This window comes from Nannospalax galili, unplaced genomic scaffold, assembly GCF_000622305.1.
Source record: "Nannospalax galili isolate Female #2095 unplaced genomic scaffold, S.galili_v1.0 scaffold664, whole genome shotgun sequence".
NCBI lineage: Eukaryota > Metazoa > Chordata > Mammalia > Rodentia > Spalacidae > Nannospalax > Nannospalax galili.
Window position 1 is genome coordinate 2,075,596 of NW_008354274.1, and position 21,910 is coordinate 2,097,505.

General features: G+C 43.4%; 1 protein-coding gene across 3 annotated transcripts in view; it reads right to left on the reverse strand.

The window, feature by feature from the left end:
- Sdk1 (sidekick cell adhesion molecule 1) overlaps positions 1–21,910 on the reverse strand; it is a 1,173,668-nt gene that overhangs the window by 758,283 nt on the left and 393,475 nt on the right. For all 3 annotated transcript variants that reach the window (XM_029555167.1, XM_029555165.1, XM_029555166.1), the window contains 2 exons: positions 13,775–13,881; positions 9,956–10,103 (listed from right to left, as the gene is read on the reverse strand). In XM_029555167.1, the coding sequence (XP_029411027.1) occupies positions 9,956–10,103; positions 13,775–13,881 (255 nt within the window). The remainder of the gene's footprint in view (positions 1–9,955; positions 10,104–13,774; positions 13,882–21,910) is intronic.

Below are 21,910 nucleotides of genomic sequence, written 5' to 3' on the forward strand. Positions count from 1 at the left end.
AAATAAATAAATAATATATTAAATGGGACAGCACTGCATGTCAGAAAGGAAAGAGAGACACCAGCCACACACAAGCTACTAGTGTCAATATGAAATGAAACACTCTGGAAGATAGGTTGCTGTCCCCTTCGCTATCGAATCCAGAATGGAACCTACGACTGCCATGTAGCCCAGTCATCCTAATCCTGGGCATTTTTTTCCAGAGAATTTGAATCTTGTGTTCACACAAAAACCAGTACAAGAGTGTTCACAGCAGCTTTATTCTTAATGCCTCCAAACTGGGTTTCACCCAGACATTTTTCAACAGAGCAGGGATTCTAAAGACATCAATGCTTCCATACCAACATCCACACACAACACAGGAAACCAGCCACTCACAGAACGACAACCTTGACGAATCAGAGAATGTGCTGAAGGACAAAAGCCAACCCCCACGCACAGATTCCATTCATTTACCACTCCTGAAATGGCAAAAATTATAGAAATGAAAACCACTGGAGAGAGGATGAGGCAGGGGGAGAGTGCCTGTGGCAATCAAAGGGTAGCATGAGGGGCTGGCGAGATGGTTCAGCAGCTGAAGGTGTTTGCCACTAAGCCTGACAACCTAAGTTCAATCCCCGGAGAGAGTTCACATGGTAGAAGGAAAGAACTGACCCCCAGAGGGCATCATGAGGAATTCTGCAGAGATGCAAATGCTCTGTACCCGGGATGTACCTGTGCCAGCATACTGGCTATGATGCTGGGTTGTTGTGGGGTTTTTTGTTTCTTTATAATTTTTAAATTTTCTATTTATTTATTTACTTATTTATTTATTATTTATCTATTTTATGTGTATGAGTGTTTTGCCTGCATGTATGTAAGTGCACCTGTGTCATGCAATGCCCACAGAAGCCAAAAGATGGTGACAGATTCCTTGGAACAGGATGGAGAGTTGTTAACTGCCATATGGGTGCTGGAAACTGAACCTTGGTCCTCTGCAAGAGCAGCCAGTTCTTTTAACCAGTGAGTTGTCTCTCCAGTGCCGTGGACTGGTTTTGTCTGACCCTATGATTTGTGGAAACTGGTTAAATGGTAGCATGGATCATATCCCTTTTAACTGCTTTTATATCTGTAGCAATCATAAAGTACTGCCATGTTTATAGGAGTGAGATGGTGGTTCCTGGGGCTGCAGAGCTAAGTTCTAGCTTTGAAGAGAAAAAAAGAGTTCTGGAGGAGGATGGTAATTTGAAAATGGTTAAAACAGGGGCTGGGGAGATGGCTCAGTGGGTAAGAGCACTTGCTGCACAAGCATGAGGATCTGAGTTCAAATCCTTAGCACCCATGCAAAAGCTAGGTGCAGGTGTGTGCAGACCTATAACTCTGGGAAGTGGAGACAGAAAAACTGGTGGGGTTTCCTGGATGCCAGCCTAGCTCCAGGTTCAGTGAGAGATCCTGTCTCAAGGGAATAAGGTGGAAAGTGACAGCAACAGCCAACATCCCCCTCGGTCCTCTGAATGAATACATGCTCTCACACAGAGGAAGAAAGGGAGGCAGAGAGGGAGGATGATGGGAGGGAGGAAGAAGTGGTTAAAAGACTTAAGTTTTGTGTTATGTAAATTTTTCCACAATACTTTTTTTAAAGGGGAACCCTCTTCCAAAGACTTCCCATTGTATATAGAATAAGATTCTTATGTCTGTTCAGATTCTGGCAAGTACAGGGTCTCCACAGGGGCCTCCTCTCTATCCCCATCACTGCTGCAAGCACATCAAGCCATTCTCTGCATCTTCCCCTCTGCCTAGAATGCTGATCCCCTGGGTCTGCACATGCCTGGTGCATTCCAGCTGTAGACATCACCCTGAGGCCAGCACAGAGGGGCAAATGTGAACTCTGCAATCCAAAGGCACCAGTACTGTCCACTGTTGGCCTCTCTCTGTCTTTCTTCTCACCAGTAAGTAACTCAAGGATAATCACAGTACCATCTCACTGGGGAAGGACTGAATGATTGATTATTAATACAATGCTTAAAACACTGCCTGGTCACTCCAAAATGGCCAATTGTTATTATTAAATGTCATATGAAGACTACCACAAAAATTAGGCTGAATGAGTGAAGGATTTCATAGTCAATTATTTCATTTATATCAAAGTCTACAATGAGAAACAATCTACCCAGGGCTCAGGGACCATTGCGAAAGAGGGGGTGGAAAGATTGTAAGAGCCAGGGAGGAGGTGCACAACCATATGGAAATAGTCCTACAGGTGCCAGGGACCTTTCTCATATGAACTTACAGCAATGGTGTCAGCATGCACGAGACCCATGCAAACTTAAGCAGACAAAAACCCAGCACAGAACTGTGGAAATGAACAGCAAGCCCCAATCTTAGTCAAAGAATTATTGACAGCTGATTACTGCTGGGTGAGGAAGAGCTGATCTTCTTAAAGGGAGGGACTCTAGATAGGCTGACTAAATCCCAGTGGATGAACTTGCACTGAGAGATGTCTGGGGACACTAACTTTACATGATAGCCCTTAAAACAAATGACAGTGGGGGGGGGCTATGGGAGGGTGCCAAAGGGAAAGGGGGTATAAAGATGACTTTATGTATGAAATACACAAAAGTTCAATACAATTGTTGTAAAAAGAAGAAACAATCTCTAAACTATAGCATGAGGAATTAGATTAGTGGGGGGAGGGGCACTGCAGGAAAAAAGTCCAGGAACTGTCTCCACTGGGGTGGAGACTGCCTTATGGGCTTAACTGTTAAAATTCATCCGCCTGTGAACTGGAAATCTGTGCATTTTGTCCTATGCAAATTATAACTCAAAGGGGCCTTTAAAATTTCACCTCAGAGGAAGGCTGCTCTTGATGTTTTTCTATTCATGTATGTATGTATGTATGTATGTATGTATGTATGTATGTATTTATATGTATGCAGGTAGGTACCTGTTTGTGAACGTGTGTGTAGAGACCAGAAGACAACATTTGGTGTCATTCCTAAGGCATTGGCCACCTTTCTTTTTCTAAAAACATTTTATTTATTATTTTTATGTGTATGTGTGTATTGCCTGCATGTGGGTAAGTGCACCCGTGTCGTGCAATGCCCACAGAGGACAGAAGAGGCTGTTGGATTCCCTGGAACGGACAGTTGATAGCTGCCATGTGGGTTCTGGGATTCGAACCTGAGTCTTTTGCAAGAACAACCAGGGTTCTTAACCTCTGAGCCATCTCTCCAGCCCCCACCTTGTTTTTTGAGACAGGGTCCTCACTAGCCTGGAGCTCTCCAAGTAGGATAGGCTGTCTCCACCCCCCCAGCTCTGGGATTATAAGCATACACCACCATGCTCAACTTTGTTTTTTAATGTGAGTTCTGGAAACTGAACCCAGGTCCTCATGCTTGCAAGGTAAGCACTTTGCCAACTGAGCCACGTCCCAGCCATTAACATTCGATTTAAAGGAGCCCCACCCTCAGATCAGTACTCTGTCCCTCCTTCACCATGTCCTCTGGGCTCGGTTTCTATCATTCCTCCTTTGCCACATCTGCTTGGCCTTCCTTCCTACCTGAAAGGACCGTGTGCAAACCTGTTTGCATGCTAGACTATGGCCTCAGCATTTTTGGTGCCTCATTTTCCTCTATGCTTCACAACTAGAATGGTGCTTGGCACTAAGTGCTCAGTATCTATAGAATGCATGGAAGGAGGAGGAGAGGGATAAAAACGAGGGAGAGGGGGAGAAGAAAGGGAAAGGGAGAGAGAGATAGGAAGGGGCAGAGGGAGAGGGCAGGGAAAGAGAGAGAAAGGGAGAGAGATAGGAAAGAGGGAGGAAGGGCAAGTGGTGGAGAGGGATAGAGGGAAGGAGAGAGAAAAAGGAGAGGAGAAGAGGGGAGGAAAAGGGAGGGGGAGGGGGAGGGGGATGGAGAGGGAGGAAGAAGGAGAGAGGAAGGGAGGGGAGAGACAGAAAGAGGGGAAGAGGAAAGAGGAAAGAGGAGGCAGAGGCAGAACTGGCCATGGGCACCAGACTTCCCTACCAGCATTGCTGAAATTAGTTGACGGACGCCATCTTATAGGCATACTCAATATACCTTTTTCATTAAAATAATAGAGTCAAAGTGAGAAAAGAAATTTTCCCAAGACTGGAACCTTGCTCTGGAACCCGTATCTCCCAGCCCGCTTCACTTACACTAAGTATGGCTCACTTCACACATAGAGACATGTTCTATAAACAGTCACAAAATGCCTATAAAATATAATATAAAAATTTTTAAAGCACATTATTTTGAAAGCTCAGTTAACTATAAAAATATTACTACAACCAGGTCTACTTCACCCAAGCATTAGTTGTGGCTCCCAATACAAGTACTAATTTAAACAGATCTGTCTTGGAGCAGTTGAAATGAAATGGTAATAAGTTAATGGATGCTCGAGTATTTAAGCGTGGACAATTATGAGCCAGGCTGTTTGTAAGTCACCTGGAATGTTTATGGCTCATACTTCACATTCTGGATCTTACTGGCAAGTCGTCTGTGGCAAAGCTGACTGGAGGTAAGAAATATTTAATCTATAAACCACATTTCCAGGAAAACACCTGCGAGGACGCCTGTGCTCACACTCCTGTCAGGTAGACTACAGGATGCAATTTGAGCACAAAACCCTGCAATTAAACAAAGAATAGTGCTGTACATATCAACTTTCTGCGTCCTAATTTGATAACTGCCGGCATAAATTACCTCTGAGATGTAAGAGGAACACTGCCTGGCACCGAGATTCACCTTTCGGAGCTTGAGAAATAAAAGGAAGGAAGGAAAATAGATCTGAGCCACAATAACACAGAGGAATTTTATGTTCAACGTCAACGACATCCCTAAGACAAAGCCATCCTCAACAGTGACAGGCAGAGATGGCAAATTAACTGTTTGGATCCAGTAAATCAGAGGAATAAACACGCATTTTTTCATCTCCCCAGATACATAAAACCCATAATCATCTATTCAAATTTCTCAGCATAAGTCACTCTTGATGTTTTCAAAACATCACGTGCCTTTCTGAGAAGCTTTTCTGCATTAACAGTTGCTCTCTATGTGGTCTGTGCAATGTGGTGTTCTTGCCTTGTTCCCCTTCTGCTGGGGGAGAGCGGGTGGGACCTCATGTGCCTTGACATCCAGCCATCCATTCGTCCATCCCTTCAGCTCTCCAGAACTGCACCTCTGCCTTGGACAGCACGGGGCCAGATAGTTATGGAAATAAGGATGTTTGAGGTGGCTACCACTGTGGGCAGAGGCTTACATGTGATGGGAAAAGGCCATGACAGGGCCTACAGACTGGAACAGGTAACTCCCAAGAACAACTGAGGTACTAACAAGCACCTTCTTCTCTCAGTTCTGACTAAAGCCAAGATCTTAGGATAATGGTACAAAGAGGCCCATACTCTACAGGACCCTTTGAGGTGACAGTAAGTCTTGCTGGTTGCCTCCATCTCCTGCATAACTGATGCTGAGCCTTTCCCCACTCAGAGGAATGAGACTTTGGTCCTTGGGATGGCATACATCATGGACTCCCTAACATGAATCCCCTGTTTAAAGCCATAACAAAGTGAGAAGAGAAGCTTCCAGCACTCTGTGGCATGCCAGGAATAGGCTGCATGAGTTAAGGACACTGTCTTTCTTCCTTTGTCCCTCTTCCTACCTGAATCATCAGCTCCTTGTAGCTTGGCAACCTCTTTCCCTCTGCCCACGTAACCTAAGTGTTCCCAGCTCCAGGGGTGAGGACCTTGAGGTCTTTGGGAGACCGTTACATTGGGGGCCACAGGAGATCCCTGGTTACTTCTGAATCCCTCCTTCTGCCATTTTCTGTACACTACAGTAAAACTTCTTTTTGAAAAAAAAAAAAAAAAGTAGCCTAGTCAACCACTGTGGTAGGCAAGAGCACCAGCCCTACTGCTTCCTATATTTAGCCGGTTTGTAAAGAGCTGCAAATAGATTAACAGACCAAGTTTAACCTAGACCTTCTGCTGACCCTGAATATGATATAGGTAACTAACTACAGAGCCCCTGGCCACTCTTGTTTATGTAACTGCATCCCAAATATAACTTGTCCTAAAGGAACTGCAGACACCACTACCACCTAAGCACACATATATACACACATGCACACTAAAAAACACACTCACACACATAGACTCATACACACATATACTGGTGCACGCACACTCTCATATGCACAAATACATGCACACACACTGGTGCCCACATACACACACTTGCGCACACACACACACTCAAACTTTCTCCTCCCCAAATTGCCCAATTCAAGAAAGAGTAACTCCATCCTTCGGGTTGATCAGGCCCAAACTCTTGCCAGCTACCTAAGGCTTCTCACCATCTCTCATATCCCACATCCCTTCCAAAAGGGAATCTCATTGAGTCTACTTTCAAACTGTATTAACAGTGGCATTTCTTTCCACCTCTGCTCAAGCCCATGTTTACCTTCACTTCTGATTGAAAGCCAGGTGAGAAAAACCTGAAGTAACATGTGGACCAAAGGACCCAGAGCCTGAGGCAAGTTCAGCAAGCAGAGCCTGAAACAGAGGAGGCCGTGGCCCAGCACCCAGAGGTGGGAGGCCTGGTTCTGTTCCTCTGTCAGCCTGTGCCCTGAGATGAGGTAGCCTCTAAACCAGTTCTGATAGCTTTAAGTAGAGCTAATTATACAAGCCTCAGAAGGCAATTCAGAGGATTACAGAAGATAGATTTCAAGTAGGTACTCAATAAATAATAGCTTTATTATTAATAGGCTATTTAAATAATTTTTCAAGTTGGGAAACGTTAGAGTTACTATTTCTCTTCAAGAGAGAAAAACTCCATTTTCTTGTAAGCCTAAAGGTCACCTTTTAAAGGTCGTGAGAGAATGTTAATAAAACAGAGGGAGGAAAGATGAGGGTCCTCCACCCCAGAAAAGGTCCCGAGGAAGTGACTGCTGCAAGGAGGCTGAAGGCAGGTGCTTGGTGTGTGATGAGTTTCGGGTGGAATGTTCCAGATTTCAGAAGCAACAGAGCAGATCTGATGCCTTCTGACCTTGGGAAGGACCAATGCAGAAATGCATCTCCATCTTCAGTCAGAAGCAGAAGTTTCTTACAAGTGTGCAGAGCAATATGTCTTTGAATGGTATGTGAATGGTCAGAGGAAAAGCCTGTATCCACTGATTTATGATCTCATGCACAGCAGGTACTTAATAAGTGTGGGGTGATGATGAGGTGGAAAACACACAATGAAAAGGGGCCTGCAGAAGTGTAAATGTTCATAATCGGCCCAATCTCTTGTTAAGAAGAGGTGCACCACCATATCACTGAGCCTGCGATTTAGCAACAGCCTCACGCTTGTAAGCAGACCATTTGTTTGATGGGACACTGAGTTAAAACTCTAATAGCATCGTCACTTTATTAGCTCATTAAAGATTAAACAGTCTTTAGCATGAATCTGCACGTTTAAAGAAAGCCTATGGACTTAAGAGTTATCTCGTTGTAAAAATTTACAATTATTTCATTGGACGCTCTTTTGTACTCTGAATGAAGGTAGTCTCATGAACATAGCTGGGCCACAAGACAGCACATAAGCCAATACATACTTATTTGCCACCCAGTCAAAATGATCTTGTCACCATGGGTTCTCTGCCATTAAGAGCTCCAGCATTTGAGAAGCCTAACGCAGTCTACCTCCTCAACCCCAGTACCCCAGTGCCCACTATCTAGTACCCCAGTACTCAGAACCCCAGTACCCAGTACCTAGTACATAGTACCTCCAGTACCCCAAGTACCCAGTGCACCCATGCCCAGTACCCAGTTCCTCCCTATACTCCCAGCACTCACCCTACCGTCACCTTCCCACCTGTGTGCCACACACTGGACTCTCCCAGACCATTTATTCCAGACTGTATCTTAGCTGTTATGCTCATCAGGAGTCTCCCACAGCAATGAGATATTGACCCTACATTTTTGTTTCACCCAATCCCAAGAGGCATCTGTTATGATCAGAATCAATATAAAGGTGTACATTTAAGGAGCTTCTAATAAAATGAAGAAAAAGGAATAGAAGCCATTTTTAAAGTAATTGGCCTTTTTACAAGAATTCTGAAATATGGATTTTTACATATATTTCATTTTTCCCTATTTCTGACTGCCCAAATAGAAATATTTGGTAAATGAGATTAGGAACATCATAGGCTTTCCAGTTCCAGGGGATCCAATGCCTTCTTCTGATCTCTGTGCGCACACACACACACACACACACACACACACACACAGATACACATACTTAAATATAAATAAGATCTTTTAAAAAAGGCAGAATAGGCTGAAGAAAGGTTGAGATAGTAGACAGCAGTGGCACTCGCAAAGGCCTGGATGCTCAGGTCAGTGGGTCTATGCATAGTCAACTTCCATAGCACCATTTTAAACCCCCTTAGTGCACATCTTACACATACGCTTTCCAAAAAAATATGAACAAAGAGCTTTTTCCCTCATGAATTTTTATCTGAGAGCAACCACTTGGGAGCATAAATATTTGACTTTATCCTAAGGGCACAACATTTCGTGATTCTTTTGGAAATTTTCATCCTCGAAACTTTTATCTTTGGAATATTATCTTTCAACTAGATTGCAAGATGCCCACTTAAGAAATATAATATCAAGTTGACCATGATGGTGCATGCCTTTAATCCCAGCACTTGAGAGACAGAGGCAGGCAGAGGTCTCTGTGAGATTGAGGCCAGCCTGGTCTACTCTAGTGAATTCCAGGCCAGCTAGGGCTACAGGGAGACCCTGTCTCAAAAAAAAAAAAAAATCAAAAAACAAATGAACAAAAAAGAAATATATTATCAGGACTAGGGAGATGGCTCAGTGGGTGAGGCACTTACCATGCAAGTGTGAGGACCTGAATTCAGATCCCCAGAGCCCATGTTTACAATCCCAGAACTCCTATGCCAAGATGGGAGGAGACAGGTAGCTCCCTAAAAGCTCTTGGGCCAGCTAGCCTAGTGTATAAAGTGGCAAACAAGAGACTCTGTCTAAAACAAAGTGGAAAGAGAAAACACCTAAGGTTGATCTGCAATATATAAAAAACAGGGCTGGAGAGATGAGAGATGGCTCAGCAGTTATGAGCACTGCCCACTGCTCCTACAGAGGACTAGGATTCAGTTCCCAGCAGCAAATGGAGGCTAGTAACCCCCTGTAACTCCAGTTCCAGGCGATCTGATGCCATCTCTGGCTTCCACGGGCATTGTACAACATGGGTGCACTTACATACATGCAGACAAAACACACACATAAAATAAAAATAAATACACACACATATATGTTAAATGTTCTTCATAATCTCTTAAAGCTCCAAATGAAGAAAACCTACATGACACTCAACAAATATCTTCCATAGACAGGCACACCTTGAGATTAATGACTAACAAATCACAAAGCAACTACCCAGAAATAGAATGGGCAAGCCATTAATCAGATGTAAGAACATAAAACCATCATGGTAGGAAAAAGAAAAAGGGAAAATAAGCGGTAATTAACGATTTACCGCTTTATCATCACAGAGAGAAACGAGTATCAAACACGAGACTCAAGAAAAAGAGGGGGAAAAGCCCAGCTAGATAAGCAAACACCAGCCTTGGGTAAAGGGGACCCACCACAATTCAGGGACAAGAGCGGAGAGGAGAGATACGTTCAAACCCAGAGAGTGAGCTGCAGAGCACGGGGGCCTCGGGTTCGGGTGCACAAAAGGCTGAGAGTAACCACACTGGGCCCCTGGCTTAAGCTACTTAAAAATAATAAGCCAGTCTCAAAACAGCTGTTTATTAAGGACAGAAGAACCCTTTTGCTTTATTATTCTTTCCAAACCACCAGTAACTGTAATTATTTCATTTACTAAGCAAATGGCATAGGTAAGCATAATTAATTGCATCTGGAGTGTCCGTGTTCTGAGCAACTTACATTCTGCTGCTTGGGATAATCTTGTGTCCTTCTTTAAACCAAGTCACTTGCGGTCTAGGGCGGCTGGGGATGGGAAGAAGGTTTAGAACTGCCGCATGCCCTTGAGAAACTGTTTTCCTCTGGTCTGTGTCCAGGAAATTTCCCATATCTGCAGAGAAAAATTGGACCTTTTAAGTTCTGGAGTGCACTATCTGGGGGGGAAGTAGTAAGGGTCAGAGAGGGAAATAACTGCATTTTACAGTAACATAGGCAAAGGCTGCTACACTAAACAATGTGACAAGCCAGGCTGAACGGCAGAGCTGACAAGTGCAGATCTGGCTGTGAAGCCTGGGGAAAGCCCAGCCATGCCTTCATCAGCAGGGCGCTGTCTTACTGCAGTAATACAGTGGATGCTCCCAGCTGAATGCAACACTCAAAGAAATAGCTCTCCAAGTCCTCCTCCTCCCCCTCCTCCCCCTCCCTCCTCCTGCCCCTTCCTCTCTCTTCCTTCCTCTCCCCTCTCCTCATTCTCTTCTTCCTCGTGCTCCTCCTCTTGCCCTTTTGCCTCCCCCTCCCAAAGAAGCAGTATTTTATACCACTGGAATGTTTAGAGAGGGTTCTTACCCACCCCCAAACTGCTGACTTAATTTGGGGGCAGTCTGGTTCTACTAGTTGAAACAACTAAAACTGACATCATAGGAAGAAACACAGCCATTAGACTATACATATAAATGGTTCATTTTAAAATTAGTAACTGGAGGCACACCTTTAATCCCAGCACGAGGGAGGCAGAGGCAGATGGGTCTCTGTGAAATTAAGGCCAGTCTGGTCTTCATAGTGAGTGCCAGGCCAGCTGGGGCTACAAGGAGCCCCTGTCTCAAAAAATAAACAAAACTAATAAAATAAAATAAAAAATAAAATTAGTAACTTGAAATTTTAAGTTTCCATATTGCAATCAGGTACAGACAAATGTGTATACAAAGACATTACAACATTATTTTTTTTTCATTTTTTTGTGTGTGGTTGTATTGTAAGTACGTGTTTCCGTGTATATACAGGTGTGCTTATGAGTGTGTGCACACTAGTGTGTATGTGCACGTGGAGGCCAATGATGATGTCAGGTGTCTTCCATGATGGTTCTCTATCTTACGTGTTGACACAGGCCTCTGACCAAGCCTGGAGCTTGGTGACTGGCTGAACTGGCTGACCCAAGAGCCCCAGGGATCCTCCTGTCTGGACCTCCTCATTGCAGGGATTACAAACATGAAGTTCCACGCTCAGGTTTTTATGTGGGTGTTGGGCCTCTAAACTCAGGCCCTTACAGTGGTATAGCAAGCATTTTAGTTGAGTCAGCCACTGCTCTAGCCACCACATATTTTAAGTACATATAATTTGAAACTCTCCATAGAAGAGCTCTATTATCTGTAGCAGTTATTATTTTATTTTAATTAATTAATTAATTAATTTATTTATTGGTCTTTTTGAGACAGGGTCTCCCTGTAGCTCCAGCTGTCCTGGAACTCACTATGTAGACCAGGCTGGCCTTGAACTCACAGAGATCCACCTGACTATGCCTCCCGAGTGCTGGGATTAAAGGCGTGCGTCACCATGCCTGGCTTTATTTTATTTTATATTTTATTTTATATGAATGAGTGTTTTGCCTGCATAAACATAAGTGTACCATGTGTCTGCAATTCCCATGGAGGCCAGGAAGGGGCACTGGATCCCCTAATTGGAATTTCAGGTGGCTATTAGTCACCATGTGGGTGCTGGGAACCTAACCCAGGTCTTCTGCAAGGAAGCCAGTGCTCTTAACTGCTTAGCCATCTCTCCAGGCCCTATTATCAGTAGCTTTATCATTAAAAATTATTTTATATGTGACAGTGTATGAGATTAGAGAATAGATGAAAAAATAATAAAACACCTTAGGAAAATAGATATGGTTAAAGTGGATAAAATGTGTTATACAGGAAGGTCAAACAAACTGTAAGAGGGGAGGTGAAGGGTGGGAACAAGGGCACAAACAGTCACTCAAGAAGATGTCCAAACTTCATAAAATAAAATTTAATACATCATAATACATTGCAGGTTCTTAACTTCCTCAGATGGTTTGGGTATTGATCTGCACTCTATTTACTATGTTTTCTGTTTTTCTATTGAATACAAGTTCTAAATTATTCTGTAGACAGATTTAGTGGGATGACATCACCACAGTCCAGCAAGACTGATGTCTTCCTTGTGGCTCTGGTATCAGGACCTTCCTTGGTCATTTGTGCTTATGGTAGAACAGTAAGATAACTCCACATGAGATTATATATTGACACAAAGACACACACCCTAAATGGGGCCAGAATTACAACACAGAAATTCTGCAATCACCAGCCAAAGAGGAGCTGGGGTCAGGGTCAAGGTCAGGACATGCCATACTGAAAAACTTTAGCATTTCCTTCCTTCCTTCCTTCCTTCCTTCCTTCCTTCCTTCCTTCCTTTTTTCTTTTTTTCTTTCTTTCCTTCTTCCTTTCTTTCTTTGCTTTTTAGGCAGAGTATCCCTCTCTCTGTAGTCCCAGCTGGCCTGGAATTCCCTTGTAGACCAGGCTGGCCTTGATCTCACAAAGATCCAACTGCCTCTGCCTCCTGAGTGCTGGGATTAAAGGCATGTGCCACCACCACCCCAGCTAAATAGAGCATTTTAAAACACGGAGACATTTTGACAGCACATTCAAAATATAATAAGGCAGACAATCTGCTCTTTACACTTCAAAGAATTCATATCATAAGATCAGTCTGCATGCATAGGCCAAGCCTCCTGCTATCTTCTCAAACCTCAAGACCCCATGAAGATTCAAGCTTCCTGGCTTTTGATCATTCCTTCAGATACTTTTAAAAGTTTCATCTTCCAAATGGCTCTGCTCAATAAAAAACAAACTACTACAACATTAATAGCAGCTGAGATGTCAACTGTGCACATCTGCAGAGCAGCAAAACAATTTCTCAATAGAGCCCTAGAAGGAGCCTTCTAGCTGGCAGGAACTGATGGAATCTGACCTTCAAGGGGTTTAACTTTGCATTTCAATCCCACATGAATAAGCACAGAGCAGCTGATTCGAATAGGAACCTTCAATCTCATTTCCTGCTCCCAGGGGTTGGGAAGTGGAGAGTGGCACCAGCTTCCCTTGCCCCTTGCCTGCCTGGGTCACCACACTGTCCAACATCTTTTAAGTTACTTTATTTTTTTACTTATCTATTTTATTTATTTATTTATTTATTTATTTATTTATTTATTTATTTTATTTTATTTGTGTATGTGTGTGTTTGTGCCGCTGGGTTCATATGAAGGTCAGTGGACAACTTGCAGGAGTAGGTTCTCTCTTTCACCATGTGAGTTCCCAGGGGTGGAACTCGGGACATAAGATTCAGTGGCAAGGCCCATTATCAGACGAGCTGTTTTGCTGGTCCTTTTACCAATTTTAACTATCATTCTATTTTATCTCTCTGTGTATCTATCTATCAGTCTATCTGTCTATCTATCTACTGACAGGGTCTTATGTTGCCCAGGCTAGCCTCAAACTCACTATGCAGCCAAGGATGATCTTGAACTTCTGATCCTCTTGCCTCCACCTCCCCAGTGCTGGGATTACAGGTATGTACCACCACGCCAGGCTTTCAGTGCTGAGGATGAAACCCAGAGCTTTGTGCATGCCAGGCAACCTCTCTACCAGCTGAGCTACATGTCCTTACCCAATATCATGCTATTCTAAAGGAACCAAGGATGGGTGAGTATTGGGTGATGCCCTCCCCCACTGTTCTGTAATCCCCCAGGCCCTCACACTGCACACGTACAGGCCACTTGAACTTCTGATTTTCTCTGCAAAAGAGCTCCCATCCTGTTCCGTACCACACAGCGGTAAAATCCGGCATCCAGCTTCTGTAAAGATGGAATGATGTATCTGCAAAAGGAAGTGTCAGCATCAGCAGTCAGGTCTAGCACAGCAAGGCATCTTTTCTGTTGGGCATTCAACTGATGAATGATTGTTGGAATGTGAGACTTTTGGAGCCCTTCCTGCAGGGGTTTATGTCATCAATGTCTCCTCATGTTGAGACTGTAGACATTCCAAGGAACTGAGACCCTGGTGGGCTTCCTGTGCCCAACACAGTGCCATGCACAACACTGATGGGAACTGTCCCCTACAGGCTCATGTTTCTGAACATTTGGTCCCCAGTTGGTGGTGGTGTTCAGGAAGGATCTGGAATCTTTAGGAGGTAAAGCATCACTGGAGGAAGTGAAGTACTGGGTGGGGGGCTTGAGATTTTACGCTGGCCCCATTGTCTGTTCATTCTCTGCCTTCCAAGTGCTCTGCAATATGACCAGCTGCCTTGGGTCCCCCACACCCTGGCCTTTGCCACCCTGTTGGACTGTGTTCCCTTGAACTGTGAGCCAGAGTGAACCGTTGTTCCCTTACGTTGCTTTTTGTCAGGTATGTGGCCACAGCACCCTAAAAAGTGACCAATACATTAGCTGCCTGAAAAATGTTAAAAGATTAAAGGTCACTGCAATTAAAGTAGGTCTTTCAATTTAGGAAAATTATTTAATTTCATGCCGTCAAACCTTGGAATTTCCAGAAATGACTCCTGGAACAGGGGACACCTTCACATAAGGCTCCATCTCACTGTGCAGAGAAGAACATTGATACCTTCAGGACAGGATGTGGCCATCCTCAGGCAAAGATGGTACGGCCCAGGACCCTCCTCTCCTTACCCGAGTGTGGCCATCATCTGATATTAACTGTGCTCCTCCTCTTTTTCCATATCCAAGTGCCCTGAAGTTAGCTTTTTTTGTTTGTTTTTTTCAGATAGAAAAAGTTCCCTAATTAGTAGTTTCCATTCCTGGTGCTGCAACTGACCCTCACACCTAGAGTTTTCCAAAAATCTCCTCTTGGGCCAGAAAGAGGTAGTTTCTGTAACAGTCCTGCTGTAGGTTATGATTACTTTGTAAGTCAGGGGTTCAAAATCCCACAAGCAAGCAAGAACATATCATTAATGATCACTAGAGAGAATTTTGTAGCTCCTGAACCCAGACTTGAGATGGTGCTTTAACTGGGCAGACATGAGACAGTGTCCACAAAGAAACCAAGAACAAGCCTTGTGAAAACTGTCTGTAAAGGTATAAATTTAAGATACATAAGGAATGCCCCACAACTCTGCAGCAAGAGAGAAGACTCAATGAAAACACGGGCAAAGGAGCTGTACACTAGTCTGAAGAAGAGAGGCTAATGACCAGCAGGCATATAAAGGCATCAGCCTCACTTGCCATCTAGGAAAGGCAAACCCCAAACCACAGGTAAGAGAGCACCCCTCAGTTCTTACCAGGTCCACTAACAAATAATAAGGATAAATGACAAATCATTCAAGAAACAGAACAACAAAAAATAAGAGTGTAGTGAAAAGCTAACCCTAGTCCAGCGCTGCCAGGTATGTAAAGTGAAGCAACAACTGCAGAATGAAGTGTTCTTCAAAATATTAAAATACGACCCAATAATCCTGCACATAGCCAAGGAAACGGAAATCGAGGACTTGGAAAAAATACCTGCACTCCCAAATTCATTGCAGCTTCATTCTAGCCAAGCAATGGAAACAAAGGATATGTCAACAGACGAACAAAGAAAATGTGGTATATTCATAAAAGAAAATATTATACAGCCTTAAAAAAGAAGAAAGGAAGGGTGAGCCCAGAGGACATTATGATAACTGAAACGTGCCAAACAAAGAAGGAAAACCACCACATAATGGCATGTGCAAGATTACAACTACTAAAGTAGTTGAACCACAGAAACAGAGCAAGTGTTACAGCAGGAGAGGATGGAAAGGAATGAGGCAATGCCAAGGGAAGCCAAGTTTTAGTTATATAAGTAGAAAAAGTCCTAGAGATCTAATGTAAGACTCAGAGCACACAGTAACACCACCGTTCTGTAGACTGAAAAGTTCACCAAGAGACCAGAGCTATGCTAATGTGTTCTTTACTTTGCTAGCTTTTATTTTTTATTCATTATTGTGCGTACGTGCATACTGTACTGGGGCATGTGCAAATGGCATGGTGCAGTGTGGAGGTCAGAGGACAACTTTATGGAGCTGGTTCTCTCTTCCACCTTTATGTGGGTTCCAGGGATCAAACTCAAGTGACAAGGTTTTCATGCCAAGCACCTTGAGATGCCTCGCTAGCCCTATTATGTCCTTAGTACAGAAAAACAGTATTGAAAGAAGAGGTTAGGGTGAACACCTGCAAGTGATGGATGGCACTGCACTGTAAACTGTGACAATGGCTCATGAGTATATGCTCATCCACAAATGCGGACAGCTGGTTGTATGTCTACCATATCACATTAAAATAAAATGCACTGTGGTGGCACACACCTTTAATCCCAGCACTTAGGAGGCAGAGGCAGTCGGATCTCTCTGAGACTGAGGCCAGCCTGGTCTATATAGTGAGTTCCAGGCCAGCTGGGGCTACAGGGAGACACTGTTTTAAAACAAATGAACAAAGAAACAGAACAACAAAAAATAAGGTGCGTGGGATGATGATCTGACTCAGTGGATCAAAGGGCTTGCTGTGCAAGTATGAGCACCTAAGTTCAAATTCCAGACCCACTTGCAAAGCTGGGTATGACTGCACACACCTGTAACCCCAGTGCTAACAGGGTAGAGATAGGATTGCTGGGTTTCTGGTCACCAGTCTTGATTCACATTCAATGAGCAAACACCTCAAGTAAATAAGGTAGAACATGACAGATCAGGCACCTGACATCCTCCTCTAGCCTTCATGTACACACACACATGTTCACATACTACAAGTCACATACAAAAATAAATAAAATAAGATATATGAGTTAAGTTGGGTGTAGTGGCCCATACCTTTAATCCCAGTACTCCGGAGGCAAAGGCAGGCAGATCTCTGTGAGATCAAGTCCAGCCTGGTCTACACAGTGAGTTCCAGGTCAGCTGGGGCTACAGGAAGACCCCATCTCAGAAACAAACAAACAAACAAAAAACAAATGCTATATGGTTAGGGTCACAGCTTGGTAGCAGAGTGCTCACTTAGCGTGTACAAGGCTCTAAGCTGGATCCTGTCATAAATAGCTAAAGACATATGTGCATTAAATGTGTGCACACTGTAACAAAATAAAAGAAATCCTCACCTTTGAAGGAAGAAGTAAAGGAGTCAGACATGAGGTCAGGATACTTTTCACATTGGGAAGAGAATGGTAATGAAGGGAGAAGCTGGGGCTACAAGATACCCTGATTCCTATTCTCTATAGAGCGTGGTACTGGGATGGCTGTCTGTCTTTAAAGACATGTCCTCTTGCAAAATATAATCAGAGACTTAAAACAACTCAGGTACAAGATAATGTGCTTAGTATGTTGTACTTGCTTGGTGCCCAAGCAGACCTGGAATCATTGATATTCAACTAATTGCTCATCTTTTTATTCAAGTATGTCCAATTAGTCACCCTGGAAAGGGAACTGAGAGGAACAATTTTAAGTGAATAAAACATTTGGACAATACAGGCAATTCAACAATAAGCAAATATTAATCAAAGTGAGATTTCCCCTGATAACCTCCTTATGGTCTTATGGCAGGACTCATAAAATCTTTCAGGATAAGAAAAAATATTGCTGAGTATTAATCTTAAAATTTCTGTTCTATTATGAGGAACAGTTCACCTCAAACAAAATTAATTAGTGAAGACAATCAGAATGATACCAAACCCAGCATAAAGAGTCAAGGCCATTTATTTAAATTACAAATCAGAATCAGAAGGATGTGCAGTTTGATTATACTATACTGTGATTACAATAACAAGTGTTTTGGAGAGTACAGCAAAATCAACAAAAGTTTTCAGAAAAGAACTCGTGCAGGTCACCAGAGTACAGACCCAGAAAGGGACAAGGACAGTTTTATCATGGCAACATAACCATACTGATGTAATTGTTACACATTCTACTGCTCCCCCCCTTTAAAGTATCCTGCATAGATCTACAATTCTTATGAATTTCTATAATAATCTTATGTGCTAATGCACAAAAATAGAATTGCTTTCCAACAACAGGAAGAAACGGAGATGAAATTGAATATTAGGCATATGCTGTTGTGTGCTGTCTCTTAGGATAATGTCTCACCAGGGGGAAAATATTACGGAAAAGTTGCTAAGCTCTCCACCTATTACCAGAATTCCTACACATACTATGTTCACCTAACAGATGGGAATATTCATCATAAGTCTATTGTTTATAAACACACATTGTTAAGCAGGGAAAGCTTCCTGGCTCTTTATAAGAAAGTATAATAAAATCGAGGCTCCATATGCTTCTCGGATGCAGGCCAGGCTTGCTCCAGCTTCCAGTCAACACTGAGGAATGTCTGTACTTGCTGCAGCATGGTGGAATTCCAGTAGACCAACACAACTCACTCGGGGACCAGTTCACATCAGAAACAGCAGAAGACAAATCCCACGGAAACCAGGGAACAGAGGCCTGAGTCTGCTGGGGACGGGGGCCTCAGCCATGAACTGCTATTCACGACAGGCTATCAGATCCACCTGGGCTTTCTCTACAATGCACTTGCAGGTCTACCTCCTGTCAGGAACAAATGCCTAACTAGCCTAGGAGTAGACACTGACACTGATGGGCTCTGAGCTGCCTCCTTGTGTCTGGAGACAGGACTCAAAGGACCAGACTCTCTGGGACTCAGATACAGCACAGCCAATCCAATACTGCTAGGTGGGCGGGGGGGGGGGAACCATCCCACAACCAGAGTGAGGGCACATAGTGGGATGAGGCATGAAGGCGACTGGACACAATGATGGGGATACTGCCTAGGTAGAACATGGCTGTGGTGGGACACACTGGTAGACAGGGAACAGGGGTACTGGATAAGTGGGAGTACTGAAGGTGTCAAGTGCCAATGGGGCATAGACAGTGGTGTTAAGCATCAATCCCTCATGGGCTGGCTTTTGGGATGACAGTGGGTCGGCGAGCTTACCTCACTCTGCTCGACACAATCTCTAGGGGCCCCATAATTCTAAGACAATCTGCTATCACCTGCCATCAGAGGCACAACTCATGCAAGATCATTTATTTTCGTGATTTAATTCCCTTCAAAATGCTCCAGAATGGAATAAAAAAAAAAGTGGAAGGAAGATTAAGAGAAAAAGAAAGAAAGAAAGAAAGAAAGAAAGAAAGAAAGAAAGAAAGAAAGAAAGAAAGAAAGGCCAAGCATGGCTTCTAGGAAAACTGCTCATGACCATTAGCTGATAAAGAGTGGAAAAGAACAGCTCACCTGGGACACCTAGTCCCATTCTATGGAGAGTTCCTGGAGATGAACTATTGAATTTCTAGAACTATGTGACAAAATACTCCCTACTTTCAGAAGTGATGGTTCAGCAGTTCTTTCTAACAACAAGGGGATACCAGGACTGAGAATGTTCATCCAGGTAGTAAAATCCTACTTTCAGATCTATTTATATCCTTATCATGGATCATAACTCAGTCCACAAGAAAGACTTTTCAGATCCATTAAAATCAGGCATTTTCTTTCATTACCATCTATCTTGTGACAACTATGTCTCCTATCGCCGGGCCTGGTGGCACATGCCTACAATCTTAGCACTCAGGAGACTGAGACAGGAGGATCTTGAATTCCAGCTCAGCCTGTGCTACGTGGTAAGACTCTAGCTTTAAAAAAAAAAAAAAATCACTTGGGGGGGGCGGTTTGGAGAATTGGCTCAGTGGTTAAGAGCACTGGCTGTTCTTGCAGAGGACCCAGGTTCAATTCCCAGCACCCACATGGCAGCTAACAACCATTTATAACCCCAGTTCCAGGGGAATCTGATGCCCTCTTCTGAACTCTTTGGGCATTGCATGGGTGCATGAACATACGTGCAGGCAATACACTCATACATATAAAAATAATAAAATATTTTTTAAAAAGCACTTGGGAGGCAGAGGTAGGCAGATCTCTGTGTGAGAGAGGTCAGCCTGGCCTTCATAGCAAGTTCCAGGCCAGCTGGGGCCTGGAAACCCTGTCTAAAAAAGGTTTTTAAAATAGTAATAATTAATAAAAATAATAAAAGGTTCAGGGCTAGAGATGTAACTCAATGGATTAGCGCTTGCCTACAGAGTTGTAGGCCCTAGGTTCAATACCTAGTACAGTAAATATAGAAGAAAAATAACTAAGTGGGGGGGGGTAGGGAACTATGTGGTAGGGTGCTCATAAGGCATTTGGCATTATAAGACACTAGGTCCAATTCCTAGCACCATATACACCACACACACACACACACACACACACACACACACACGCACACACAAAGAGTACTTACTACAACTATAATTTTATGCAAGTATGATAATACCTATTCTGCATGAAAATAAATGAGGTTTTATAATAAGCTTTTGTGTCTTAGATCCAAAGCTCTTTTTCCCTTCAAAGCCCATTCTTATCCTTAAAGTTTAAAGAAAGGTTATAAAAATACACACTCAAAGCCATTTATAGCCATCACAGAATCACCACATCTTAGAGGTTAGATAATAATTATGTTTTCAATTTTATTGTTATAAATTTCCTATATTAAAATTTAAAAAAACAATAATCCAAAGTAGAATGAGTCTGTAGCTGACTTTTTCCTCAAGCAAAATAATGATGAAAAATTCTAGACCGGAATTTGATAAGGAAGTAAACACACAATTTTGAATATGTGCTGGCTGGCAGGTCATGAAAGTTGAGCAACTTGAAGGTCATGTTCTGTTTTTGTTTTTGTGTTTTGTTTTGTTTTGTTTTGTTTGAGACAGGGTCTTCCTCTGCCCCAGCTGGCTTGGAAGTCACTATGTAGACCAGACTGACCTTGATTTCAGAGATCTGCCTGCCTTTGCCTCTCTAGTGCTGGGATTAAAGGCATGCATCATCCACACCTGGCGAAGATCATGTTCTTAAAAGACAAAGCAATCAACACGATGTCAAAGTGCACAGACAGGACAGAACAGGATTAGAAGCCCTGTATCTGAAGAAGTCACCTAATACAAAGATCTTATTTATTCCAAAATTTGTCCTAAATGAAGAGGGAAAATAAACAGGTGCCTGTGGCCCTGGGCTAGGGTGTAGAGAATGCCCAGGGCTGTGAAAGGATCTACTACACACTTGGACATACAAAACTTCCGGGTACCAACTGGATGCCAGGTTTCCAAGCTTCTCATGGACAGTGAACCATAAATGACCACGTTTAGACTTACTCCTCACACTTACAAAAGCCAGGCCAAGAGTTAACAGTGAAATGTTACTAAGACCCTCTGGGACTCTGATTTTCCCCTAAGATAAACAAAACTTTGGAGATCTTTTACTCTTCTTCCTTTAATCAGGGGCAGAGAAGATGGGAATCTCCATCTACAGAAGCACGGATACATGATGGCAGTCTGTCAAACCTAGCTTTATTAGGATTAAATGGTCTCTCAGGTTGGTAAAAATCAAATGTCAGAAATTCTTCGGGAAAGAGGGCATTGATTATTTTATAGATAAAAATCTTTTATTCCAGACTACTACTATCCTCAGGCCTCTTGGGGTAAGTCTACAGCGCAGCTCTCCACGCTGGGACTCCCTAAGCCACATTTACCCTTCCATCCCCCCGCCTCGCCTATACTCCTTGTTTGGGACCTGTGCCACTCCTAGGCTTGGGGCCCCAGACACCTGGGTAACCAATGATGCTTCCTGACCCTTCTCACCCAGACCAACTCAGTGCCTTTCTTGGGCCCCAGGAGCACAGCTTCAGGTCCTGGCCCTGCCCTCACCTCCCTCTACTTCCCTGGTCCTGGAACACCTGCCAGCCTCTTTCTGGGCTGACAGCCTCTTTCTGGGGCTCCGAGGCTTACCTTTACTCTCCCTGATCCTTTGCATCCAGTACAACCCAGCTACTCAATCCACTCCCTGGGAAA